The sequence below is a fragment of the Leucoraja erinacea genome, chromosome 7 (genome assembly GCF_028641065.1).
Source record: "Leucoraja erinacea ecotype New England chromosome 7, Leri_hhj_1, whole genome shotgun sequence".
Taxonomy (NCBI): Eukaryota; Metazoa; Chordata; class Chondrichthyes; order Rajiformes; family Rajidae; genus Leucoraja; species Leucoraja erinaceus.
Window position 1 is genome coordinate 34,586,582 of NC_073383.1, and position 25,510 is coordinate 34,612,091.

Genomic DNA, 25,510 nt, shown 5'->3' on the forward strand with positions numbered 1-25,510 from the left:
TCTCCAAATCATTAAATAGCAAAAATAATATCCTTGCTATATTTCATCAAGCTAATAGCCTCATTCTCACTGTGGCTTATGACATACAGGGTTGATGGCTGGAAGAGTTTGTGTACTCATGACTGGAATCCCACCTAGCCCATAGGTGGTAGTTTCAAATTTCATGTCATAATGATCCAGAACCCTTTGATTTTTAAAATGAAGAACAAATTTAGCATGAATGTGAAATGAGACACTGTGGATAAATAATGGCATGGGAAGAAATTGAGGTCAAAAGTGGCCAGGAGACAAATAAAATAAATTGGGAAAGTGAAGTGTAACTATAAAATTTAAGCTATCAAGGAACATCAAACAAATGATTGAATTATTTCTGCAAAAACATAAAAGGGAAAACTCAGGATGGGAACGGGGCCACTAAGATGATTAGGATAAAATCACAGGATGTATATTATTACTTTGCTTTGCTGTTGAGAATGGGTCAACTGGATAAAACATCAAAGAAAAAATTATCAATTAAATAAACCCATTTAAAATGAAGGAAAAATACTAAAATAGATGACAAAAAAAGCCCTGGCTTGGATGGCTTGCATCCATGCTTTTTAAAGGAATGTACAGTTCACATTAAGGAGGCATTTATACATATTTAATAATTTGATAGTAATAAAAATCAGTTAAAATCACATTCAACATGTGAATTATATGGTCACAATAATATTAATTAAAATAAAATACATCACTTTGTTCCCCTTATCAATTTAGTGAAGATTAGCAATATCATTCAAATGATGGTCGGCACCAACATCTTGCATGAAGCTAAGGGCATGATGCATGAATCTGCAGGTACTAGTGTTCACCAGTGCTTGTTGCTTTGTGCTGTATTATGTTTAGGAATGATTTGCTTTGGGTCCACTTGTAGTTTGTAGCCAATAACCTATTGACTCATGTTGTGTTGATTATTTCTTATAACCATGCAGAGTTTACAGGACCCTTTTGATCATCTGACCAAAGAGGATCTTATCAAGAGTAACGAGAAAGAGAAGGAATGCATATCTAATCAAGTAGACAAGTAAGTAAAGATTCCCGTCATCGCAAACCAGAGAAATTTGCTGAAAGTATCCGTACCTCACTGCTTCTACAAAGCCTATGTTTATCAATAAATCGTATTGTGCAAAGTATAGTGCATTGATGTTCAGAGGGATTGGGGTCCAAGTCCATAACTCCCTGAAAGTGGAAACACAAATAAACAGAGTGGTAAAGAAGACATCCGGTATGCTTGCTTTCATAGGTCGGTGCATTGAGTATATAAGTCAGGATATCTTGATGCCGATTTATTTACACTTTAGTTAGATAGAGCTCTAGGGGCTAGTGGAGTCGAGGGATATGGGGAGAAGGCAGGCACGGGTTATTGATAGCGGACGATCAGCCAGGATCACAATGAATGGCAGTGCTGGCTCGAAGGGCCGAATGGCCTCCTCCTGCACCTATTTTCAATGTTTCTATGGTTAGGTCACAATTGGAGTATTGTTTGCAGTTCTGGTCACCCCTTTACAGGAAGGATGTGGAGGCATTGAAAAGGGTGCAGAGGTTTAACAGAATGATGCCTGGATAAGGTTGTATGCTTGTAAACAGATATGCTTGTAAACAGGCCCTTCATTCTTCCTGCCTTCCTCAAGAATCTCCCTGAGATCAGCAGAGACCCAGGAACAGAGAACAAGCCCATTAATCAACATGTGGTAGCATTTCCATGATTTGTACATTAGAAAGCCAATTTACATCTGTAATCCACATTGCACATCCACAAAAAGTGTTTGAAGTGACTGATTTAGAAATACTTAATTGATTCAGAGGTACAATGGGATGCCCTTTGGTCATTAAAGGTCTAAGGGTCACAATCTCTCAAATTCCTGGTTAAGACCTGACATGGTGTAGTCCTGGATAAATAGACCCAGAGATTCCAAGATACATCATATGTGCTTCATTAGTTGATGTTAACAAAGATTGTACTTCTCTCCTTGCCCATGCTAGAAGAATAAAACCGTATCTCGGTTCTAGCTTGTAATCTTTAGTGAGTGTGTAGAGAATGAGTGCTTGCAAGTAGGTGAGGGATGGTGTTTGTGAGTATTTGTGTGAGGGTGTTTTAGTGTGGGTGGTTGTGTATGAGTGAATGATGTGAGTGTGTGGTGAGTGTGTGTGCGTGTCTGAGAGATACTGTCTGGTTGACCACAGCAGAGGTTTGTGATTTCCTCTGGTTGAGCTGGTGTGCACTCAATACTATTCGGACTCCCTAAAGGCACTTTAAAGACAGACTTTGTAATGCATGAACTGGTGGTTTTCTACGGCCTCCTACACAGTGAGTATTTTTTTTTGTACCTATTCAGACTGCTATAAAATTGTATCATGCTGTTCTCCAAGCTGCCCTTATCAGTGGTGGATAGTCTTCCATCAGTTCTGCTTTAATAAAGCTCATTTCATGTGGAGACTGAATGGATATTACATTTCTCTAGCTGGTGTAGGCAAGATGTTCTCTGCTGCAATCCGCTGGTCCCTTTGCTATGTGCATTTGCCTGTTGTTATTTACTTCCTGGGAGTTAAAATTACCCCTAGATGTTCTCATGGAAAGGACCATCTGATCAAACAGCAAGGTATAGTCAAATCCTGTGGAACAGCAGCTGACCTAGGTGGGCGCTGAACACCAGGGACCCAATAAACCATGGGATTATTGATTTATTTCACAATTAGAGGATGAACAATTTCCAAAATGTATGTACAGTTCACAAGATGTTTCAGACTGGCTTCAGTCACAACTGAGTGTTATTCAAAGGACATAATTCATGATATCCCGTGCTGGGAACATTTCCGACCCTGAGTTCCAGGTGTCATTTTACCAATTTTGCATAGTTTCAAAATAGAGACAAAAAGATTGATCTATTTCCTTATATACTCTGGGAGTTATAATAAATCTACCCTAGTGTGGCATTCTCTCGTGAGAATGTGTGAAAAGAAAATGAGAACCTTCTGCTGCAGATGAAAATGCAGGGAATGGATCCAGGTTAAATTATGAATACTACTTTCAGGTAATATTTAAATGAAGCCCAGATTAAAGAAAAGCCCTATGCTGTTCTTTCTGTGCTGAAAGAGAAGCATCTTTGCCTTTATGTTTATGTTGGTTGTGGAAGGTCAAGACAGCCATTGTTTCTGCAAGTTGTATGAAAAGATCATGAAAACACTTGTACAGGTTCTTGTCACAGATCAGTGAATGAAGCAACCCCAATGAATTATTGGTTTGATTGGCATTTGTTTACTGAATATGGTGCAGGTCAGACTTTTTTTGTAGATACGTAGAGCATTGTATTCTGTAGAAGGACCGCTCAATACCCAGGAGCTTCTGATTATGGATAAAAGGTGACTACTTGTGCTTATTTGTAACTGGTAGATTGTAAGCCGTAGCAAGGAGAATTAGGCGTAAGGATAGGGGAAAGTTAAGAAGCAGGAGAGCCAAGAGGTGAAGAGAAAAGGGGAACGGGTTACATAGATGAAAGGGAAATGTGGGAGAAGAAAAAGAAGCGTGCAAAAGGTGAAAATGAGTGAGAAACAACAAGCATTATGAAGGAGTGGAGTTAGGGGTGTTCAGGAGTTTGATAATAGGTGGAGGAATGGGATTTCCAGCAGAGAATGACCTTCAGTGAAGAACAAATCCACAATGGAGAAGTGATGGAGGGAGACCTAGGTCAACTGAAAGGGACCTTGTAATACTGGAGGCTTTTATTATTTCTCCTTACATTACTACTTCCAGAGTGAGAGAGAGGGAGTGTGAGAGATCATTTCTGGGATTATCTGAGATTGGGTGCCATAATACTGTTTTAGGGTCTTTGGCAGTCAAGCCAACTTGAGAAAACAAAAGATTTGCAAGTAAAGGGACTAGAAATTAGGGAGCAAATCGGGCACAATGTGAATTAGGTGGATTGGAAGGAGGAACATACACAGGAATAAGTGCAAATGATATTGAAGGGGTATGGAAAAACGTTAAGTTGTGCGTGTACTTGGAGGCTGACAGACTGATCTGGTGTTGGAATTTAGAAATTACCATTATGGGTTGGCGGGAAGTATAACTTGTGATTATCAAGTTGGCAATGATTTCTAAATGTTAGAAAGAGGAGGATTTGAAAGGTGCAGTGAGGGAAAGAATTTGAGTTCTAGAAGGCATGGTTCAAGACGACATTGCACTTTTGGTTTTCCTGATTATTTTCTTTGTGTGAAATTCAATACATTTTTATGACTTAAGTAATTCTGAACTCTGACCATGCTTAGTAGGATACATAGACTGCAAATGGGGATTATATTTTGTTGCATGTTTCATTTATTTTCAGATTAGTGCTGTTGGATGAAGATGAAGAACCAGAAGCTTCTGAAGGTGAGAAACTCAAAAGGTCTTACAACCAGTCTAGGCAGTAGGTGAGGAGCGCATTGAATCCAATTTCATTTCAAGCAAGGTTTATCCTATCTTTGATTGAAGACTACTCCTTATCCACACCAACCTCCAAAGAAAGGCTTGGATTTTTGATTGTGATTAATATATTTATGGGAGTTTATCATCTTTACAGTTAAAATGACAACAACACAGGGATTTCTGTGCTTGCATATTGTAACTAAGTTCCACAGTTGCCATAGATGTTTCAGTCACAAGAATTTGATAAAATAGGAACAGGAGGATGCCAATTGGGTGTGGGACGGGGAGGCTTGAGTTGTAAGGGGAGGATGCATAGGCTGAAGGGGTGACCTACTGGAGGGATGTGAAATCATGAACTATTTCTGCACTGTCTCTATTGCAAGCATATCTTTCCTAAAATATGGAAACCAAAACTGAATACATTATTCCAGGTGAAATCTCATTATGCCCTGTAAAGTTAAGTCTAAACTTCTCTACTCATATACTGTACTCTGTATCGCCAGAAATAAAGGCCAATATTTTGATGGCCTGCCACATTACTTGCAGTACATGCTAACCCTTTGTGTTTCATGCACTAGGATCCTCAAATCACATTTGAATAATCATTTGCTCTTTCATTCTTCCTTCCAAAGTGGTTAGCCTCACATTTTCCCACATTATACACCATACAGTGCATTCAGAAAGTATCCAGACCCCTTCACTTCAATCTATACACAAGAGACCATAATAAAAAAGTGAAAACAGGTGTTTCGAAATTTTTGCAAAGTAATTAAAAATAAATAACTGAAATATCACATTTACATAAGTATTCAGACCCTTTACTGAGTACTTTGTTGAGGCACCTTTGGCAGTGATTACATCCTCAAGTCTTCTTGGGTATGAAGCTATAAGCTTGACACACCTGTATTTGAGTAATTTCCCCCATTCTTCTCTGCAAATTCAATGCTAGCATTTATATCAAGAGGACTGGAATAGAAAAACAGAGATGTATTGCTATAAGGCGCTGGTCAGGCCGCATTTGGAGTACTGTGAGCAAATTTAGGCCCCATAACTAAGGAAGGTTGTGCTAGCTCTGTCCAGTCCAGAGGAGGTTTACAAGAATGATTCCGGGAATGAGTGGGTTAGCATATGATGAGCATTTGACAGCACTGGGCCTCTACTCGCTGGAGTTTAGACGGTTGAGTGGGGACCTCATTGAAATTTACAGAATAATGAAAGGCATAGATAGTGTGGATGTGGAAAGGATGTTTCCACTGGTGGGAGAGTCTAGGACCAGAGGTCATAGCCTCAGAATTAAAGGGTGCTCTTTTGGAATGGAAGTGAGGAGGATCTTGTCAGAGGGTGGTTAATCTGTGGAACTCATTGCCACAGGGCTATGGAGGCCAGGTCAGTGGATATTTTTAAGGCAGAGATAGACAAATTCTTGATTAGAACGGGTATCAAGGGTAATGGGGAGAAGGCAGGAAAATGGGATTAGGAGGCAGAGATCAGCTGTGAATGGCGGAGTGGACCCGATGGGCGGAATGGCCTAATTCTGTTCCTATAACTTGTGAACTTGGACGACCTAATTGTAATTATGTATAGTCTTGTCTTTGACTGGATAACAAGCAATCAAAAACATTTCACTTTACCTCAGTACACGTGACAATCTATACTATTACTAAAGCTCTTCGTCTTGTTTGTGGCTGTGTGTGTGTGTGCCAATTTCTACTATTTTCTTCCAAACGCTAGGCCACAGCCTTCTCATTTTCACACATTCTACTCACATTTTCCCGTCGCATTCCCACTTATATTTTTGCACTTTTCAATAGTTTAAAGTTTTTTAAAAAAAGATAAAAACTCACCCGTTTTGGCAAAAAAACCCGAGTGACATCACAATGGACTCGCAAGGCAATGAGACACTCTGGGAGGGAGGGGAACTCCAGCGCACACGCATAGTAGTCGCTGCCAACGCCCGACACCTGGTGGCGAGGGTGGAGCCGCGGGCCCTGGCTGGAGCCGAGCCTGGTGCTCGAGCTGGAATGACAGCCGAGCCCGGGGCCGAAAAAAAAGCAACCTTTGGAACCAAGGACAAGCCTGGGTTCAGGGCCGGGCCGAGTACGAGAACCAGGCCGAGTTCCAGGCTCTGGCGCTGCTCTACGACCTGGGTAGGTCCTGGGGAAGGGAATGGAAGTGAGGGGAGGAGGATGAGGAAAATGAGGAGGAGGATGAGGTAGGGAATGGGGTGGTAGAGGGAGATGGGGTGGGGGGGGGGTGGAGGAGGGAGATGCTCCCTCCCTATCTACCCTCACTCCCACCCTCTACCCCCATCATCTCTACCTCCCTCCCTACCCTCTCTATCACCCTCTCTACCCTCTCCCTCTCTACCCTCCCTCTCCCAACTCTACTCCCTCCCTCTCCCTCTAACCCCCTCCCTCTCTGCCCCTCTCCCTCTCTATCCCCATCCTCCTCCCTCTACTCTCCCTCTCTACTCCCCTCCCTCTCTACTCCCGCCCTCTCCCTCTTTACCCCTCTCCCTCTCTACCCCCCTCCCTGTCGTAGCTGGATCCCTCACCTGCGTCTCCTCTGTCCCGTAATTCTGTTCTAGCTCCCCCTTTCCCCAGATGGAACAAGAATAGAGTTCCCCTGATCCTCACTTTTCACCCCACTCGTCTTTGCATCCAACACGTCATTCTCTGACATTTCTGTGATTCAATGTGATTCCACCACCAGTCCCAACTTCCCATCCCCACTCATTCTGCTTTCCACAGACAACGTTCTGTCTGCAACATTTTAGTTCACTCATCCCTTCCCATACAAACTATCCCCTCCCCGTGTACTGTACAAGGGAGAATATAATGGTTTTCAATTTTTTATTGATTTTTCAGTTCTAAAATGTATTCCCTGTAACCATATTTTATGCTGCCTCATTCTAACAGGAAAGCAGAGTGAAGTACCAGTGAACACTGCAAGCCAGGATCCCACACAGCTATCTGCATTGGAACCTTCCGGCAACAAAATGGATTTCTACGAGTCATGTAAGAACAAATGCATGCTCACGCGCTCCACTTGGTGTTGGTGGAATATATTACCCAGAGTTTTGACAAAACAATTGTGGACAATTGAAATACATTTTCACAGGTACATGGTAATCCAAGTAAGGTTTTGAGGGATGTGGGTCAAATGTGGGCAACTGGAACAAACTTAGATGGGGGATCTTGGTTGGCACAGATGAGTTCTGCCAATGGTCCCCTTTCCGTGCTGTGTGACTCAGTTGTAGTTTGTTTGACTATTGACGGTGCAGTGAAAATAATATTGTGGTGAGTAGTGTAATAGCAGGCACATTAGCAGCTTAGAGATTTGGACAAAGTCTTTCACCTCATCTAGAATTTATTTTGATTGTGGCTTTAAGTTTAGGTGAGGGTGTTGACAGACCTGCGACTCAGATGATGGTGGAGTGGGCTGGAGATGGAGAAGAGCAGGAGAGGTTTGATGGTCCAAAGGATGACAGTAAGTAGTTTGTGGATCTGGCCTGGTGTTTTGCTAGGAAGACTGTTGTTGTTCCAGAGATGGGTATATCCAGCATAATATGGTCTAGGCTCCCCCTGCAGTGTGTCAAAATATATACGGATGACATCAACCCAAGGCAGACAATATGCTGGGGACAAGGGTGTAGCTGTGGGTATATTTCACTGGTGACATCTGTAGGGGGAGGAGGTGTTCAGTTGCACATAGCCAGGAAACTGGCACTTCCAGCCCTCACACTGTGGCATGAAAATTGGTGACGTTGTAGATAACAAAGAAGGTTGTGAAAGGACAAAAGGTGATTTAGATCGGCTGGAGAGTTGGTGGATTGGATAGAATTTAAAGTAGACAAGTGAGAAGTACTGCACTCTGGGAAGTCAACTGATGGTAGTTCATACAAATATGTCATAGACGTTAGGAGTGTTGGTGCTCCCTGAAAGCTGTGACACATGTGGATAGGAAACTACAGAAAGTATTTGCAACCTTGCTTTCAAGGGTCTAGGTATTTGAGTATAATAATAATAATAATAATAATAAATTTTATTTATGGGCGCCTTTCAAGAGTCTCAAGGATACCTTACAAAAATTTAGCAGGTAGAGGAAAAACATGTAAGGGGAATGAAATAAATAGTAGAGACATGACTAGTACACAAATTAAAGACAGAATTCAATTCAAAACACAATATGAGGCAATTCAAGCACAGATGAAAAGGGAGGGGGCGTGGGGCTAAGGATAGGCACAGGTGAAGAGATGGGTCTTGAGGCAGGACTGGAAGATGGTGAGGGACACGGAATTACGGATCAGTTGGGGGAGGGAGTTCCAGAGCCTGGGAGCTGCCCTGGAGAAGGCTCTGTCCCCAAAACTGTGGAGGTTGGACTTGTGGATGGAGAGGAGACCAGCTGATGTGGATCTGAGGGACAGTGAGGGTTGGTAGGAGGAGAGGAAGTCAGTGAGATATGGGGGGGTCAGATGGTGGAGGGCTTTGTAGTGAGGATCAGGATTTTGTAGGTGATCCGGTGGGAGATGGGAAGCCAGTGAAGTTGTTTGAGGACTGGAGTGATGTGATGCCAGGATTTGGTGTGGGTGATGAGTCGGGTGGCTGCGTTCTGGACCAGTTGGAGTCGGTTGATGTAGGTGGAGCTGATGCCAAGGAGAAGTGAGTTGCAATAGTCCAGTCGGGAGGAGATTAAGGCATGGATGAGTCTTTCAGCAGCGGGAGGTGAGAGAGAGAGTTTGAGTTGGGATGATTCAGCCATTCATAATAATGATTTGACTGCACTTTGAATATTGTGTACAGTTCTGGTCAGCGCAGTACCGAAAGGATGTGGTAGAAATAGAGAGTGAAGAAGAGATTCACCAGGATATTGCCTGTAATAGTGGGCTGCAGGAGACTGAGCTTGTCGAGGTTTGTAAAATTATGAGGGCATTGATGAGATGGTTATAGCTTTTCTCTCAGGACAGAGAAGTCTAGAGCTAGAGAGCACAGGTTTAAAGTGGGAAGGGATAATGCATCTGCCATTTCTCTGCCCACTTCTGCAGCTGATCTATATCCTGCTGTATCTTCTGACAGCATTCTTCTGTCCACCAACTTTCCTCAACAACTCCCATTTTGGTGGTTTCAGCAAACTCACCAACCCATCTATATTTATCTCCAGGTAATTTATATACATCACAAACAGCTCACAGATCCCTGCGGGACTCCACTGGTCACAGCCCTCTAGCACAGACTATCTATCTTCCACCATAACCCTCTATCTTCTATGAATAAGCCAGTTCTGAATCCATACAACCAAGTCATTGTGAATCCTGTACATCTTAATCTTTGGTTCAGCCTATCATGAAGGACCTTATCAAAAGCCTTATTAAAATCCCTGTCTACAACATCCACCACCCATTCATCAATCTCCTTAATTAATCCCTTTTGTCATCTCAAAAAACTCAAATCAGGTTAGTGAGGTACAACCTGCTATGTACAGAGCTGTGCTGGCTATCCATAATTAACCCATTTTCTTCCAAATGGGAGTAAATCCTATCTGGAAGAATAAGGATCTCACACCATTGACGTGAAACTCACTGGCCTATAGTTCCCCGGATTCTCTCTAATTCAAACAAAGAAACTACATTTGGCACTCTCCAGTCCTCTGGGACCTCGCCTGTGGCTAGAGAAGAAACAAAGATCCTCGTCAAGACCCCTGCAATTTCCTCTCTTGCCTCCTTCAGTAACCTGGTATAGGTTCCATCAGGCCCTGGGGGCATCCACTTTACTGTTCTTCAAGAGCCTCAGCACAACCTCTTCTCAATCTCAAACTGCCCTGGCATATTTGTATTCTCCACACAGTGGTCCAAGTTCTTCTTCTTGGTGAATACATATGCAAAATACTTGTTTGGTACCTCAACTACCTCTGCCGACCCCAAGCATAAATTCCCTCCTTTATCTTTGAACGGTTCTACCTTCTCCCTCGTCACCCTCTTATTTTTATCATATATATAAAAGGCCTTGGGTTTTTCTTAATCCTAGTAACCAATGATATTTCTTGGCCCCTTCTAATCGACTGCTTGAGTTCTTTCCGACTCGCTTTATATTCCTCATAAGCCTTGTCTGATGTCACCTTAAACCTGACATATGCTTCCTTTTTCTTTGTGACCAAGTTTACAACATTCTTAGTCATCCATTATCCCTTATCTTGCTACCCATATTCCTCCTCCTTACTGGAACATGACAATTCTGCTCTTTGATCAGCTGGCCTTTAAATGCTCCCACATGTCATCTGTGGACTTGTCCAATACCAACTGCTAACAATCTACGCTCCTTACCTCCTGCCTAGTGACATTGTAATCTGCCTTGCCCCAATTACGTTCCTTCCCCCCCCAACATCCAGACCTGTCCTTATTTAAAATAATCTTAAAAATAATGGAGCCGTGATCACTATCACCAAATACTACTTCCACCGCAACACCAAGCATGTCACTGGTGTCTTCCACTGTGAAGACGGTTGCAAAAAACTTATTCCGTTCGTACGCCATTTCTTTGTTTCCCATTACTACTACCCCAGCAACATTATCCAGCAGTCCAATGCTCACTCTTGCCTCAATTTTACTCTTTATATATTTGAAAATATATCTGCCTTTTCCTAATGTGCAACGTTCCACAGCCTCTGTACTTGGACAGGCTGCTCTCTCATTCTTTCTGGCTTGGGTGTAGCTCTTCAGTTGGAGGTGTTTTAAATTCAGTCAAATATGACCCTAAGCAATTTTTCTCGTTTTAAATAAAGTCAAATTTAAATAAAGTCAAATTTATTTATGAAGCACATTTAAAAGCAACCCACGTTGACCAAAGTGCTGTACCGACTAGAGCAGGTAGCTAAAGTCACAAAAAGAAACAGATATACACAGGAATGCACACAGCACACATGTACAAATAATCAGCTCAAAGACATAAAACAAAGATCAGCCACATCAGGGAGGGGGCAGATCTGATAGGGAGGGGGATGCTGTTCCACAGTCTAGCGGCCGCAACAGCAAAGGCACCATCACCCCTGAGCTTACGTTTAGATCGCGGGACAGCCAGAAGCCCCAAGTCAGCTGACCTGAGGGACCCGGAGGTAGAGTAAGGGGTAAGGAGGTCTGTGATATAGGGGGGAGCAAGCCTGTTTAGGGCTTTATAGACAAACAGGAGAACCTTAATATCAACTCTGAACCATACTGGTATCCAGTGGGGAGAGGCCAGAATGGGGGTAACATGGCCCCTCTTCCAGGTACCTGTCAGGAGCCTGGCTGGGGCGTACTGGACCATTTGCAGGCGGGACAGGGACGACTGACTGGTCCCAGTATACAGGGAGTTGCAGTAGTCCAGGCGAAAGGATATAAAAGCGTGGATGACTCTCCAGATCTTTGAATGAGAGGAACGGTTTTATTTTGGAAATGGTACGAAGCTGGAAGAAACTGGCTTTTACTACTGAATTTAACTTTATCAAACTTAAAGGCAGAATCAAATAAAACCTTCAGTGGCTCCAACCTGACATTCTAATGTAACCGTAGCATTGAGTGCCACGCTGGAGCGATCCCAGAACTGTTGGAACTGGTTGTAACCCATTCACTGAGTAGCTCAGATCAGGTAACCAGTGCAATAAGAATGAATAAGAACATTTTGTAACAAGTTTTAAATCCTTTTCAAAACTTTATCAGATTTAAGCTTGAATAAAGAAATCAATGCTGAATAAATATTGTGGGGTTAGTATTCCCATAGCGGGAATGTCAATAGAGGTTGTGTGTTACAGTGAGAGAGTTTCCTCCCATGTGAAGGCACTGATTATTTTGGCGTAATGGGCTCTGTATAGCTTAGAATGTCTGGCAGGAGCTCGTTTTCATTTCCTTCTCGTCTTCAGTCATTCATACTCAGACTGCAGTAAGTATGCTCTGGTCAACGTAGAGTTGCCATTCAGTATGGAAACAACCTCTAGTTTTGGGTGCAATGTCATAGAATCTAAGTTAGAATGCATTGACATCCTTATCCACCTGCTTTCTCCGCCACTTATTTTTGTCCACTTAAATCAGCACATTATTTCCAGGATGTGGATGATGATGATGACATCATTTAATGCCGTCCCTAGTTGCCATTGGATGTTGCATGACCCGTGTCTCTGGACCATAACTCATCCATCATTTACTGATATTTAGGATACTCTCCCTTTAAAGGTCTGCCACATTTGAAAACCCCTTCACCCAAACTAATGATTCACAATCAGAAAATTGCTAACATGTAACATGCTGAGGGAGTTTGTCGGAATTATTTGAACTAAATGCTCTTCTGACATTTTTCTCTCGGGTTTGTGTGACCATTATTAACTCTTTGTTTTAGGCTTACATTTTTGTCAGGATGTTGCTGAAGTTTAATTTACTTATCTGGTCCAGGCTTCATGGAAGGAAGCAGAGAGTGATGATGGAAGCTTGTTTCTCGGACTGGAGGCCTGTGACTTTTGGTGTGCCTCAGTATCGGTACTGGGCCCATTTTTGTTTGTGGTTTATATCAACGATTTGGATGAGAATGCACGCGGTAGGATTAGTAAGTTTGGCGTAGAAAGCGAAGATACAGTGCATTCAGAAAGTATTCGGACACCTTCACTTTTTATACATTTTGTTACGTTACAGCATTCTAAAATTGATTAAATTATTTTATTTTATCATCAATTTACTCACAATACCCCATAATAAAGTGAAAACAGGTGTTTAGAAATGTTTGCAAAGTAATTAAAAAGAAATAACTGAAATATCACGTTTACATAAGTATTCAGACCCTTTACTCAGTACTTTTTGAGGCACCTTTGTCAGCGATTACAGACTCAAGTCTTCTTGGGTATGACGCTTGGCACATTCAAGCTTGGCACACCTGTATTTGGGTAATTTCTCCCATTCTTCTCTGCAGATCCTCTCAAGCTCTGTCAGTTGGATGGGGAGGGTCGATGCACAGCTATTTTCAGTCCCTCCAAAGATATTCGATCGGGTTCAAGTCCGGGCTCTGGCTGGACCACTCAAGGACAATCACAGACTTGTCACGAAGCCACTCCTGCGCTGTGTGCTTAGGGTCGTTGTCCTGTTGGAAGATGAACCTCCGCCCCAGTCTGAGATCCAGAATGCTCTGGAGCAGGTTTTCATCAAGGATTCTGTACTTTTCTCCGTTCATCTTTCCCTCGATCCTGACTAGTTCCTGCCAGTTCCTGCCACTGAAAAACATCCCCACCACCACCATGCTTCACCGTGATGAGCGGTGCCTGGTTTCCTCCAGATGTGATGCTAGGCATTCAGGCCAAAGAGTTCAATTTTGGTTTCATCAGACCGGAGAATCTTGTTTCTTTTTTTTTTAATTTATTTGTTTTAATTTATTTTTATTAGAAGTACAGTAAATTACAGTAATACACATCACATATATCTTATTACATTTGTTGTACCACTTCATTTTTCGAGCTTTAAAAAAGGTAGAAATAAAAGAAGTAAGGAAAGTGAGCAAGAGTCGTGAAGGTGCAGGAAAGTGTTGGGAAATGAAAGCCCCTTAGAAAAGAAGTTAGAGAAGGAAGTAAAGAAAGGAAATAGACCCCAGAAAGGAAAGAAAAAAAAGGAGAAACAATCGCTCTATTATAACACAAAACTCCGCAAAAAAGGATATACCAACCGTGTTTTTTTTTACCCCCCGTTACCAGATCCTGGTACCATTTATTTTTTAAATTACTATTGCACCTTATGCTTGTAATAGTTCCATAAATGCAGACCACGTCTTTTGGAAGTGGTCTGCTTTGCCTGCTAGGAGGAGTCTCATCTCTTCCAGGTGTAGTGTTTCGAACATGTTTGAAATCCACATTTTTATTGTTGGTATTGGAGCGTTTTTCCAGAATTTGAGTATAAGCTTTTTTCCCATTATTAGCCCGTAATTAAGTAAGTTCTTTTGAAACACGAGAATCTTGTTTCTCATGGTCTGAGAGTCCTTTAGGTGCTTTTGGCAAACTGCAAGCGTGCTGTCATGTGTCTTTTACTGAGGAGTGGCTTCTGTCTGGCCACTCTATCATAAAGGCCTGATTGGTGGAGTGCTGTAGATATAGTTGCCCTACTGGAAGATTCTCCACAGAGGAACTCTGGAGCTCATCAGGTTCTTGGTCACCTCCCTGACCAAGGCCCTTCTCCCCCGATTGCTCAGTTTGGCCGGGCGGCCAGCTCTATGAAGGGTCCTGGTGGTTCCAAAGTTCCTCCATTTAAGAATGATGGAGGCCACTGCTGCAGAAATTGTTTTATACCCTTCCTCAGATCTGTGTCTCAACACAATCCTGTCTTGGAGGTCTACGGACAATTCCTTCATCTTCATGGCTTGGTTTTTGCTCTGAATGAACTTTCAACTGGTAGACCTTATATAGACAGGTGTGTGTCTTTCCAATTCATGTCCAATCAATTTAATTTACCACTGGTGGACTCCAATCAAGTTGTAGAAACATCTCAAAGATAATCAATGGAAACAGGATGAACCTGAGCTCAATTTTGAGTGTCATAGCAAAGGGTCTGAATACTTATGTAAATGTGATATTTCATTTATTTATTTTTAATTACTTTGCAAAAATTTCTAAACACCTGTTTTTGCTTCTTCATTCTGGGGTATTGTGCGTAGATTTATGGTTTAAAAAAAAAAAAAGATTTTAATCCATTTTAAAATAAGGCCATACCGTAACAAAATGTGGAAAAAGTGAAGGGGTCTGAATATTTTCTGAATGCACTGAATCAAAGGTTGCAGCAGGATCTTAATCAGTTGGGCATTTAGATTATTTTGGTCAATTTTGGTCACCCTGCTGTAGGAAAGATGTTGTTAAGCTGGAAAGAGTAGAGAAGAATTATGAGTATGTTGCCAGGTCTTGAGAGCCTGAGCCCTAGGGAATGGTTGACCAGGCTGGAAGTTTATTCCTTAGAGTGCTTAGAGGATGACGACTGATCAAAGAGAGAAATATATAAAATCATGACAAGAATTGATAGGGTGAATGCACGGAGTTGTCTACCGAGGGTGTTGGGTATGTTGAATGAGCTGCCAGAGGAGGTAGTTGAGGCAGATACCATAACAACATTTTAAAAAAATTTGGCCAGAAGCTAATTTTTTTTTTCTTCTCATTTCATGCTCTTGATTTGCTCCATTGAATTGTACTACTTGCTTGCAGACCCAGAGCCTAAAGTGAATCATGAACTAATATTAATCTCTGCGTTTGTAGACATTTACCATTTGTAGCAAACTTGCCACTGAGGGAGTGTGAGGGGCATGTGTGATTTTGGCCCTTGTGTTTCAGTGCCAAAGGACCTGCTGGGAGACATGCTGGAGAATGATGATCTGGAGAGGCAGGAGCTGACATTCCTGAATGACCTGCTGAACCACAATCCCAGTGCAGCCGGTGACTTCAGCCACGAGTGGCAGAGTACGTTTGAGAGCTCTGGGCTCAGTCCCAGGACGACGATGGAAGGTGCTGACGTCAAAGCAGCTGAAGCTCCAGCGGGTTTCCTGCCATCCCAGCTCTTCGATCTCAGCCACAACACAGCAGGAGCTTTCATTGGTGAGTCAGAAGCTTATTCAGTCTAATGTGGACAGTTGGACACTCTTTTCCAGGGTGGAAATTTCAAAGACTAAGGGCATGGGTTTAAGGTGAGGGAGAACAAAATTTAAAAGAAAACATGCTACCAGGGCTGATATGATAGAGGAATATGAGGCTTTTAAATAGGTGCGTGGATATTCAGCTGATGGTGGGATATGAATCACGGGCAGGAGGAGATTAGATGTTTAGAATCATGTTCGGCATGGGATTTTTGAGCTGAAGGGCCTGTTCATGTTCTTTCCTGTATGCTTGCCTGTCACTTCTACACTTGCATGTTTTCAGCAATTGCACTGCTCTGCAAGTGTCAATGTATTACCCGACCATGGCAGATTAAGCAGTTTTAGAAGCACAAACTCACGGACAGCAGAGATCTCACTGAGTGAGTGTTGTGTAGCTGCAGTGTATTTTATGCGAGGGTTATACATAAATGTAATTTCTGTATAATTGATGTTATCTTGAGTCCATGTGCCTGTGCTGCTGTAAGCAAGATTGTAATTGTACTTGTGCCTCATCATACTTGTGCATATGACAATCAACCCGACGTGACAACTTGCCTTCAAGTGATTATACTGACACCCTGTCGCAACCTATTGGCAACAAGTGCCTTTGCCTAATTGGCTCATCAATTCCTTTTCCTCCATCTAGGTCCCTGTGAGCAAGTCTCATAAACAAGACTGGCCTATCAGTGCTCATTGTGCATCTTTGTTTCCCAAGGGTTTCAGTTGACCGAGTATGGTGACTGAATACAGGGAGTAGCAGGTGTACAACATTAGTGAACCAGTTGAGCTGCTAAACTATTATTTGTCAGGCTTATTTATTTCTTGCTCCAACACACTAGTCAGATCAGCAACTCCCCACAGAACTATTTGAACATGTGTCTACTAGGTTGTCAGCCCAGAAACATGACCAGTCATTGCTGCTGAAGTAAATACGCAATCTACAACTGTGATCACTGCACACTGAGTCCTGTTCGATGAGTTACTCGCCACATTGTGCCCCTTCATTGATCTGACCTTGACTTGAGGCTGCAGTGGGAGGCAAACAGGGAAATTGTTCCCCCCTGCCCACCCACCTACACAACAATCATTCAGCGCATTACACAAGTGTGTCTGTCCATATGGGTGTATACTATGCATGTGGTTGACGAGGCCTTCCTTCCTAAAGTGTTCAAAGTTTAATTATTTTGTTCTCCCCGGGCTGGGAACTGAATATTCAAGGGTATATGTCCTATCGAAAAGACAGGCAGGTGGGCAGAGGGGATGGGGTAGCTCTGTTGGTGAGCAATGAAATTCAGTCCCTTGAGTGGGGTGACATAGATTCAGGAGATGTAGAGTCAGTATCGATAGAACTGAGGAATTGTAAGGGTAAAAATACCCCAATGGAAGTTATCTACAGGCCCTCAAACAGTTGCCTGGATATAGGGTGCAAGTTGAATCAAGAGTTAAAATTGGCATGTCATAAAGGTAATGCTACGGTTGTTATGGGAGATTTCAACATGCATGTAGACTAGGAAAATCAGGTTGGTACTGGACCCCAAGAAAGGGAGTTTGTGGAGTGCCTCCGTGATGGATTCTTAGAGCAGCTTGTACTGGAGCCTACCAGGGAGAAGGCAATTCTGGATGTAGTGTTGTGTAATGAACCGGATTTGATAAGGGAACTTGAGGTAAAGGAGCCATTAGGAGGTAGTGACCATAATATGATAAGTTTTAATCTACAATTTGAGAGGGAGAAGGGTGAATCGGAGGTGTCAGTATTACAGTTGAATAAAGGGCCATGAGGGAGGAGCTGGCCAAAGTTGGCTGGAAAGATACCCTGGCAGGGATGACAGTGGAACAACAATGGCAGGTATTTCTGGGAATAATACAGAAGGTGCAGGATAAGTTCATTCCAAAGAGGAAGAAAGATTCCAAGGGGAGTAAGGGGCCACTGTGGGTGACAAGGGAAGTCAGGGACAGTATAAAAATAAAAAAGAAGTACAACATAGCAAAGATGAACGGGAAGCCAGAGGATGGGTAATGTTTAAAGAGCAACAGACGATAACTAAAAAGGCAATACGGGGAGAAAAGATGAGTTATGAAGATAAGCTAGCCAAGAATATAAATGAGGATAGTAAAAGCTTCTTTAGATATGTGAAGGGGAAAAAATTAGTTAAGACCAAAGTTGGACCCTTGAAGACTGAAAAGGGTGAATTTATTATGGGGAACAAGGAAATGGCAGATGAGTTGAACAGGTACTTTGGATCCGTCTTCACTAAGGAGGACACAAACAATCTTCCTGATGTACTAGTGGCCAGAGGATCTGGGGTGACAGAGGATCTGAAGGAAATCCACATTAGGCAGGAAATGGTGTTGGATAGACTGATGGGACTGAAGGCTGATAAATCCCCAGGGCCTGATGGCGGGACTGTCATATGGTGAGAGAATGGAGCGGCTGGGCTTGTGTACTCTGGAATTTTGAAGGATGAGAGGGAATCTTATTGAAACGTATAAGATTATTAAGGACACGCTAGAGGCAGGAAACATGTTCCCGATGTTGGGGGGTGTCCAGAACAAGGGGCCACAGTTTAAGAATAAGGGGCAAGCCATTTAGAACGGAGATGAGGAAACACTTTTTCACACAGAGAGTTGTGAGAGTGGAATTCCTGCCTCAGAGGGCGGTGGAGGTCAGTTCTCTGGATACTTTCAAGGGAGAGCTAGATAGGGCTGTTAAAGATAGCGGCATCATTGGATATGGGGAGAAGGCAGGAACGGGGTACTGATTGCGGATGATCAGCCAATCTGCCATGATCATATTGTCTATTGTCCTACATAAGGTATACTTCTGAAAGAGAAAGAGCACCCAACAGGAATACCCTGCTCAAATGGCCTTTCTGTCCAAATTGGCAGGTTATCAGATTATGGAGCACGTCATAATCTGAGCCACATTTTGTTTTTACCCAACAATTAATATCTGTACTGATATCTCCAGTTGGGTTTGATAACAATCAAAACTAAGGATCTTGGTTAATTTTATTATCTGCTTTCTTAGAGGTACTGGGATGAATTTCTGAATCCCTGCAATTCCTTGGTTGTGCCCCCAAATCAGGAATCCAGTGCAGCCAAACTTGGGAAGAGAGCTCATTTGGTTGTGAAAGGCAATGTTTTGCAATGGGTTAACTTTGACCAGGTTTTGTGACAATCTCCAAAGTGGTCTCTACATCATAATCTTTATCAAGAGAATAGAGGAGGCGTTCAATTTTAATCAGGTGAAGAACTCTTTTTTTTTTTTTAAGATGGACAGGAATATCATGTGGGCAACAGTTTTATTTCTGTAAAATCGTTACTATCACAGCTTTTTTGCAGTCCTATACAACACACAGAAGCAATGTACTGACTATACCTTTATTTTTTCTAGGTTGGACTGATCCCCCCAAACTGCAACCAGTACCACATCCACTCCCACAAGAGCCAGAGCCAAAAGTACCAGCGCATCCATTCCAGAACCTACCAAAGGTCCCATCGAAAGGTTAGTATCAGAGACCCAGGGGGAGTGAGGGCAGGGCTGTGATTTAAATGATCAGATAGCCATTTCACTGGGCAAGCTAAATTTTCCACTTAGCATGGCAGAAAGGAACAGGATTTCAAACAAAAGAGTTCTACAAAAAAGACACAAAATGCTGGGGTAACTCAGTGGGTTAGGCAGCATCTCTGGAACAGTTCCTTAAGTCACCCATCCAGGTTCTCCAGAAACGTTGCCTGATCTGCTGAGTTCCTCCAGCACTTTGTGTATTTTCTTGTAAACCAGCATCTGCAGTTCCTTGTACCTAAAAATGGTGAATTTACATTGCAGCTAACTGCCATACAAATATTTGGAATTATTGTTATTGGGAACATTGATAGCCAATTTCTCCAATGAATAGCTCAGCCATGTAGACAAGGTTCCATGTTGTGATCTAGAAACTGCCTATACTTAATTAGAAACATACAAAATAGGTGCAGGAGTAGGCCATTCGACCCTTCAAGTTAGCACCGCCATTCATTATGATCATGGCTGATCATCCTAAATCAGTACCCCGTTCCTGCTTTCTCCCAATATCTCTTGATTCTATTAGCCCTAAGCACTCTCTTGAAAACAGTGAATTGGTCTTGACTGCCTTCTGTAGCAGAGAATTCCACAGATTCACAACTCTCTGGGTGAAAAAGTTTTTCATCATCTCAATCCTAAATGCCTAACCCTTATTCTTAAACTGTGACCTCTGGTTCTGGACCCACCCAACATAGGGAACATTTTTCCTGCATCTACCCTGTCCAATCCATCTAGCCTGTCCAATCCCTATACGTTTCCATAAGATTTCCTCTCATCCTTCTGAATTCCAGGGAATATAAGCCCAGTCGATCCAATCTTTCATCATATGTCAGTCCCGACATCCAGAGAATTAACCTGGTGAACCTACGCTGCACTAGCAAGAATGTCCTTCCTCAAATTAGGAGACCAAAACTGCAGGTATGGTCTCACCAGGGACCTGTACAACTGCAGTAGGACCTCCTTCCTCCTGTACTCAAATCCTCTTGCTATGTAGGCCAACATGTCATTTGCTTCACTACATTGCCTGCTGTACCTGTATGCTTACTTTCAGTGACTGATATGCAAGACACCCAGGTCTCGTTGCACCTCCCCTTTTCCTAATCTGACACCAGATAATAATCTGCCTTGTTCTTGCCACCAAAGTGGATAACTTCACATTTATCCACATTATACTGCATCTGCCCATGCACCCAACCTATCCAAGTCACCCTGCAGCCTCGTAGCATCCTCCTCGCAACTCGCACTGCTACCCAGCTTTGTATCATCCGCAACCTATGGAACAAGTACAACAACCAGACCTCCTCTGCTGAGGAAGTCCTAGCTTGGCAGATATGTGTTTGTGTTATGATCAACTAGCTGGAAATACTCCTTACCTTAAGGTTATCACATGGAACTTAGTGTGAGGAGGAGAGAGGTGGATGAGACCTTATTCTAGAGATGCCTAATGTATATCGGCACACTCAGAAAACAGTAAGAATAACCATAATAATAGGCACCCTTGGTTGGGAGTGAAAGAAAGTAAGAAAAGTTCTCATGTGCTGGAATGTGGCCACTTGTGAAAAGCATCAACAGGTGTCCTTGAGACTCTTGAAAGGCGCCCATAAATAAAATGTATTATTATTATTAATTCTGCCCTTTGAGCCCATGGCCAGGATTGTGCTGGCAAATTAGAAGCTGTGTTCTGATGCCAATGATCTGTTGTGCTCAGCTCACCACAATGCAGGTTTACCCAGCTGGGAACCTGTACACATTCTGTGGCCGAGGTCTTGCCTTCCACATTCACAGGGTCAGAGCAGCCAGGATTTGAAGCAAGTGGGTGGAGTTTGCTGCGTAGTCTGGGTTTGTAGAGCAGCACATGGGCTGTCCTGTCACACATTGCATGTGGAACCAGGGGTCCAGCACCTGATTTGGTATTAATAACTAATACTCTTCCTCTTACTGCAGCTGATAAGAACACACCGGACAAGTCAATCTGGTTTAATCTGTTTGCGGATCTGGATCCCCTCTCAAACCCTGATGCCATCGGTCGAACAGATGAAGAGCTGCTTAATGCTTGAGGATGGATTTGGGTGGGAGGGATAAAGGAAGCAGCTAAATTATACAGCACTCGATTGTCTCATTGCTGCAGTTACCTAATTTATATTTACCAAAACACTATGACTGTAAATAAATTAAATTAGAAAATGAGGGGCAGGGATGGATAAATTGAAAGTTAAAAATCTGCTGAACTCCTGCGATATGATGTTAGTGATCCCAATATCTTTTTCGGTTTCACATCTGGCTAATGCTGCTGAAATCCCAGATTGGTCTTGGGTGTATAGCTATTTCCCAGGGGTTGGTTCACTGGGTACATGACGGGTCCTGGGTTGTGTCAGCACAGCACATGTGCATCATGACCTAAAACAGCCCAAGCCATTCTGCTGGTTGTGGAGGGACCACTTGCTGAAGATAATGAGGGAAATCGCCTACATTCTATCATACTGTATTATTTTACAGTAATATTTTATCAATTATAACACTATCCTCAAAGGGAACCTTAATGGTATTTTTATAGATGGAATGAGGGAATGTTTGAATGTATAATTACTGTCTATTCTTAAGTTTTGTCTACTTGTCTTTGTCATTTGGACCGATTTAAAAATATGAAGTGAGCAGTTATGTTCTATTCTGCCTGAATGCTTTAGTTTCTCATCGGTAAAGCATTCCTTTTAGTACCAGACAGGAGCAGCCTTTTGCCTGTTCTCCCTGTATCTACGTTATGTAGATTTAACTCCCATCAACTTCCACATTTTTATTGTTGCCTCGTAAGGTGTGACTCCACAATTGGCCCAAAGCCACGGAGAGGGCAAGATGCACTCCAATTGAATATTGCTTTGAGAGGTGGAAGGGAAACATTATTTTCTGGGTGTTAATAGTATGTTTAACAACTTGAACAAATAAGCCTTAACCATATGCAGTGGGAAAAGTACCAGTCCATATCTAATGCATTCAGCACGCTGAACAGACAAAATAAAAGCCATTGGATAACAGGGACCAAATCCCAACATTTGGAATATGTGCCCTGTAGTAGGGAAACTGGCTTTGGCCTTCAGCTACTCACTGAAACTTTAAGGACCAAGACAGCTAACATAAAGAATGACTGCAAGTATATCCAAGCTGCTTGGTAGTCCTTGGATTAAAAGCAGGGGTGAATGTTGGGAACAGTATCAAATGGACACTAAAAATAACGTATGGGACATAGAACAGTACAGCACAGGAACAGGCCCTTCGGCCCACAACATCTGTGCTCAACATGATGCCAAGACCAACTCTTACCTGCCTGCACATAATCCATATTGCTTAATTCCCTGCATACCCATGTAACTATTTAAAAATCTCTTAAATACCATTATTATATTTGCCGTCATCACAATCTCCAGCAGCCGTGTTCCAGGCAAATCTCCTTTAAACTTTGGCCTGTGCTCCTTAAATCTGTTGCTGGAATAATAAGGAATCAGGCAGTGTTTCAATGGAATAAAATTATTTTATTGTACAAAAAAATAGCACTGTCTCTATCTGAAAAAGAGTTGGTTGTTAAAACCCTTGCTAAATTACAACGATTACACTGACAAATATTGATGTTTCAAGGATTGAACTGAACTCACATGGAGAGTGAACGTGCTTATTATAAAGAGACTGCTTGCTAGGTTGTCAAACTAAGTAAATTATGCACAAAACAAAAACACTTTAAAACTTGAAATTATCAACAATATGGCTGTTGGGTTGTGCAGACAAGCAGGTCCTATGTTAATTTTCAGGCTGGGGCAAATGAGGGGGAACTCAAACATTTGTCAGAAATTTGCCATTGGGAATGGATCAAGATGGATATTTGATTGAAACATTCCTGGTACGATGATCTTGTTCACATCCACCAAACTATTTCTCATCTACAACTCACAGAACTGCATGGCAATAAAACACAATGGACCCTTACTGCATATGTGTTTGGGTAAACTCCAAAGTGGCACTTGCACGTAAATCACAGTTCAACGTTCAAATAGAGGGGTGCACCTGCTCTGAGGTAGTATGAGAAATCCAGTCATCAAGACCTGGACTAGTAGTTTATTTCAAGAAATAAGACCCATTATTTTTGAATAGACCTCACACCAGCACCTGATTTCAATATTGTGTCCATTAGTTATTTGTTCTTTTGAGGACATATCAAATATCTCCATAGCAGATGTAGAGTGGTTAAATTTTGCACTCCAAATGGCAGAGCAGCTTGGCTTTGCATATCCATTCTTAGCAATGTCGTTAAGCTGGAGGACTTTCTGCAACCATCTAAACTACTCCAACGATTCGGCCAGCTAATGAAAACATTTAATCAGCTACACTATAAACACTACACGGTTCACTGGATAAATGAAAGAAGGGCTTATACAGTCCTGCATATTGCATTGCCAATATGTTTCATCATGTCCAGATGCAATATTTAAACGTGATGCTGTGCTGCATTGCTCAAGTATCCAGGAATTTTTTTCACTGTTAGTTATTCTCCACTTTGTCTAATATGCCACCCTTGGTATAGAATGGGAAGTGGTCATCAGTTCAGCTCCAAGGCATCCCTACTATCCATCACGTGTATTGAGCATCCATTAGTCCTCACTTGTATTCTTGGAAAATAGCAGCAAATGAATGAAGAACCAGTGCCTATAGTTAATGGAAAGGCGTTAGAATTGGCAAGTAAACATTAATGCTATTTTTAATCTATGCTCAAATTGTCAGTAATTCAATGGATGTGCAGAATAAAAAGATAATCTGTCATTACCCTAATCTTCATGCACGTTGGATCAAGTTTGCAAGTTTAATGCCAATTAAAACCTCTATGTTAGAAATTCTCAATACTTGCTCTCAAATGCTGTTTAAATATATTCATATATATATCACACATGAATCTACTGTTTGCATGGACTATTTAAGTCTTTTTCAATTGGGGAGATCTTATCAGTCAAATGAGTTGTAATTTCATATACGGAATCTCACTAAACGTTCTTAACATTTTTTTAAAGTAGCATTGACCCTCTACACTGGATAATTGTTTGTACTTTGTACTGAATGGACCTCTGGATACTGCCTCTTCTATTAAAAACGTTTCTCAAAATGTGTCTAATGACATTATTGATCTGTTTGGATGTAACTTTGTAACCTCTAAAAAAAAACAGAGGAGGTCCTGAGTCCCAGAGGGGCAACATTGCCATTTTATCTTAGTTGTCCACAACCAAAAATGGTGAACCTTCAGTCATGATTTTTTTAACCATTCAAATTTGTAATTAAAATTAGTAAATAGTAATAATGCCAGCTACTGCCAGGAAACAGCATGTTAAAAATCAACATTTTATACAAACATGTGTTGTAATATTTGCTGTCCAACTGTAAGCCACTTGTGTCAATGTGAAGAGCAGTACTGTCCATAACATTGCACTATTGTTCCCCATAGGTCAGGCATGTTTGAAAATGGGTAGAGTGAGTGTCAAAGGCTAGAGATGAAAACATAGAAACATAGAAAATAGGTGCAGGAGAAGGCCATTCCCCTTCGAGCCTGCACTGCCATTCAATATGATCATGGCTGATCATCCAACTCAGTATCCCGTACCTGCCTTCTCTCCATACCCCCTGATCCCATTAGCCACAAGGGCCACATCTAACTCCCTCTTAAATATAGCCAATGAACTGGCCTCAACTACCTTCTGTGGCAGAGAATTCCAGAGATTCGCCACTCTGTGTAAAAAATGTCAGAAAAGGAGAGAAGATGAGTGAAATGTAAAGCCAGAAAGAAGGATGTGGATGGAAGGGGAAAGAGGATGGATAAAAGGGAAATGAAGGACTTGGGGATGGGAGATTGCA

At 42.1% G+C, this 25,510-nt stretch overlaps 1 protein-coding gene across 4 annotated transcripts in view; it reads left to right on the plus strand.

Moving 5' to 3' along the window:
- Positions 1-24,767, plus strand: part of LOC129698873 (islet cell autoantigen 1-like protein) — a 68,429-nt gene extending 43,662 nt beyond the window's left edge. For all 4 annotated transcript variants that reach the window (XM_055638236.1, XM_055638235.1, XM_055638237.1 and 1 more), the window contains 6 exons: positions 975-1,066; positions 4,368-4,411; positions 7,366-7,464; positions 15,764-16,024; positions 19,457-19,567; positions 21,572-24,767. In XM_055638236.1, the coding sequence (XP_055494211.1) occupies positions 975-1,066; positions 4,368-4,411; positions 7,366-7,464; positions 15,764-16,024; positions 19,457-19,567; positions 21,572-21,684 (720 nt within the window). In that variant the 3' untranslated portion in view covers positions 21,685-24,767. The remainder of the gene's footprint in view (positions 1-974; positions 1,067-4,367; positions 4,412-7,365; positions 7,465-15,763; positions 16,025-19,456; positions 19,568-21,571) is intronic.
- The last annotated feature ends 743 nt before the right edge of the window (positions 24,768-25,510 follow it).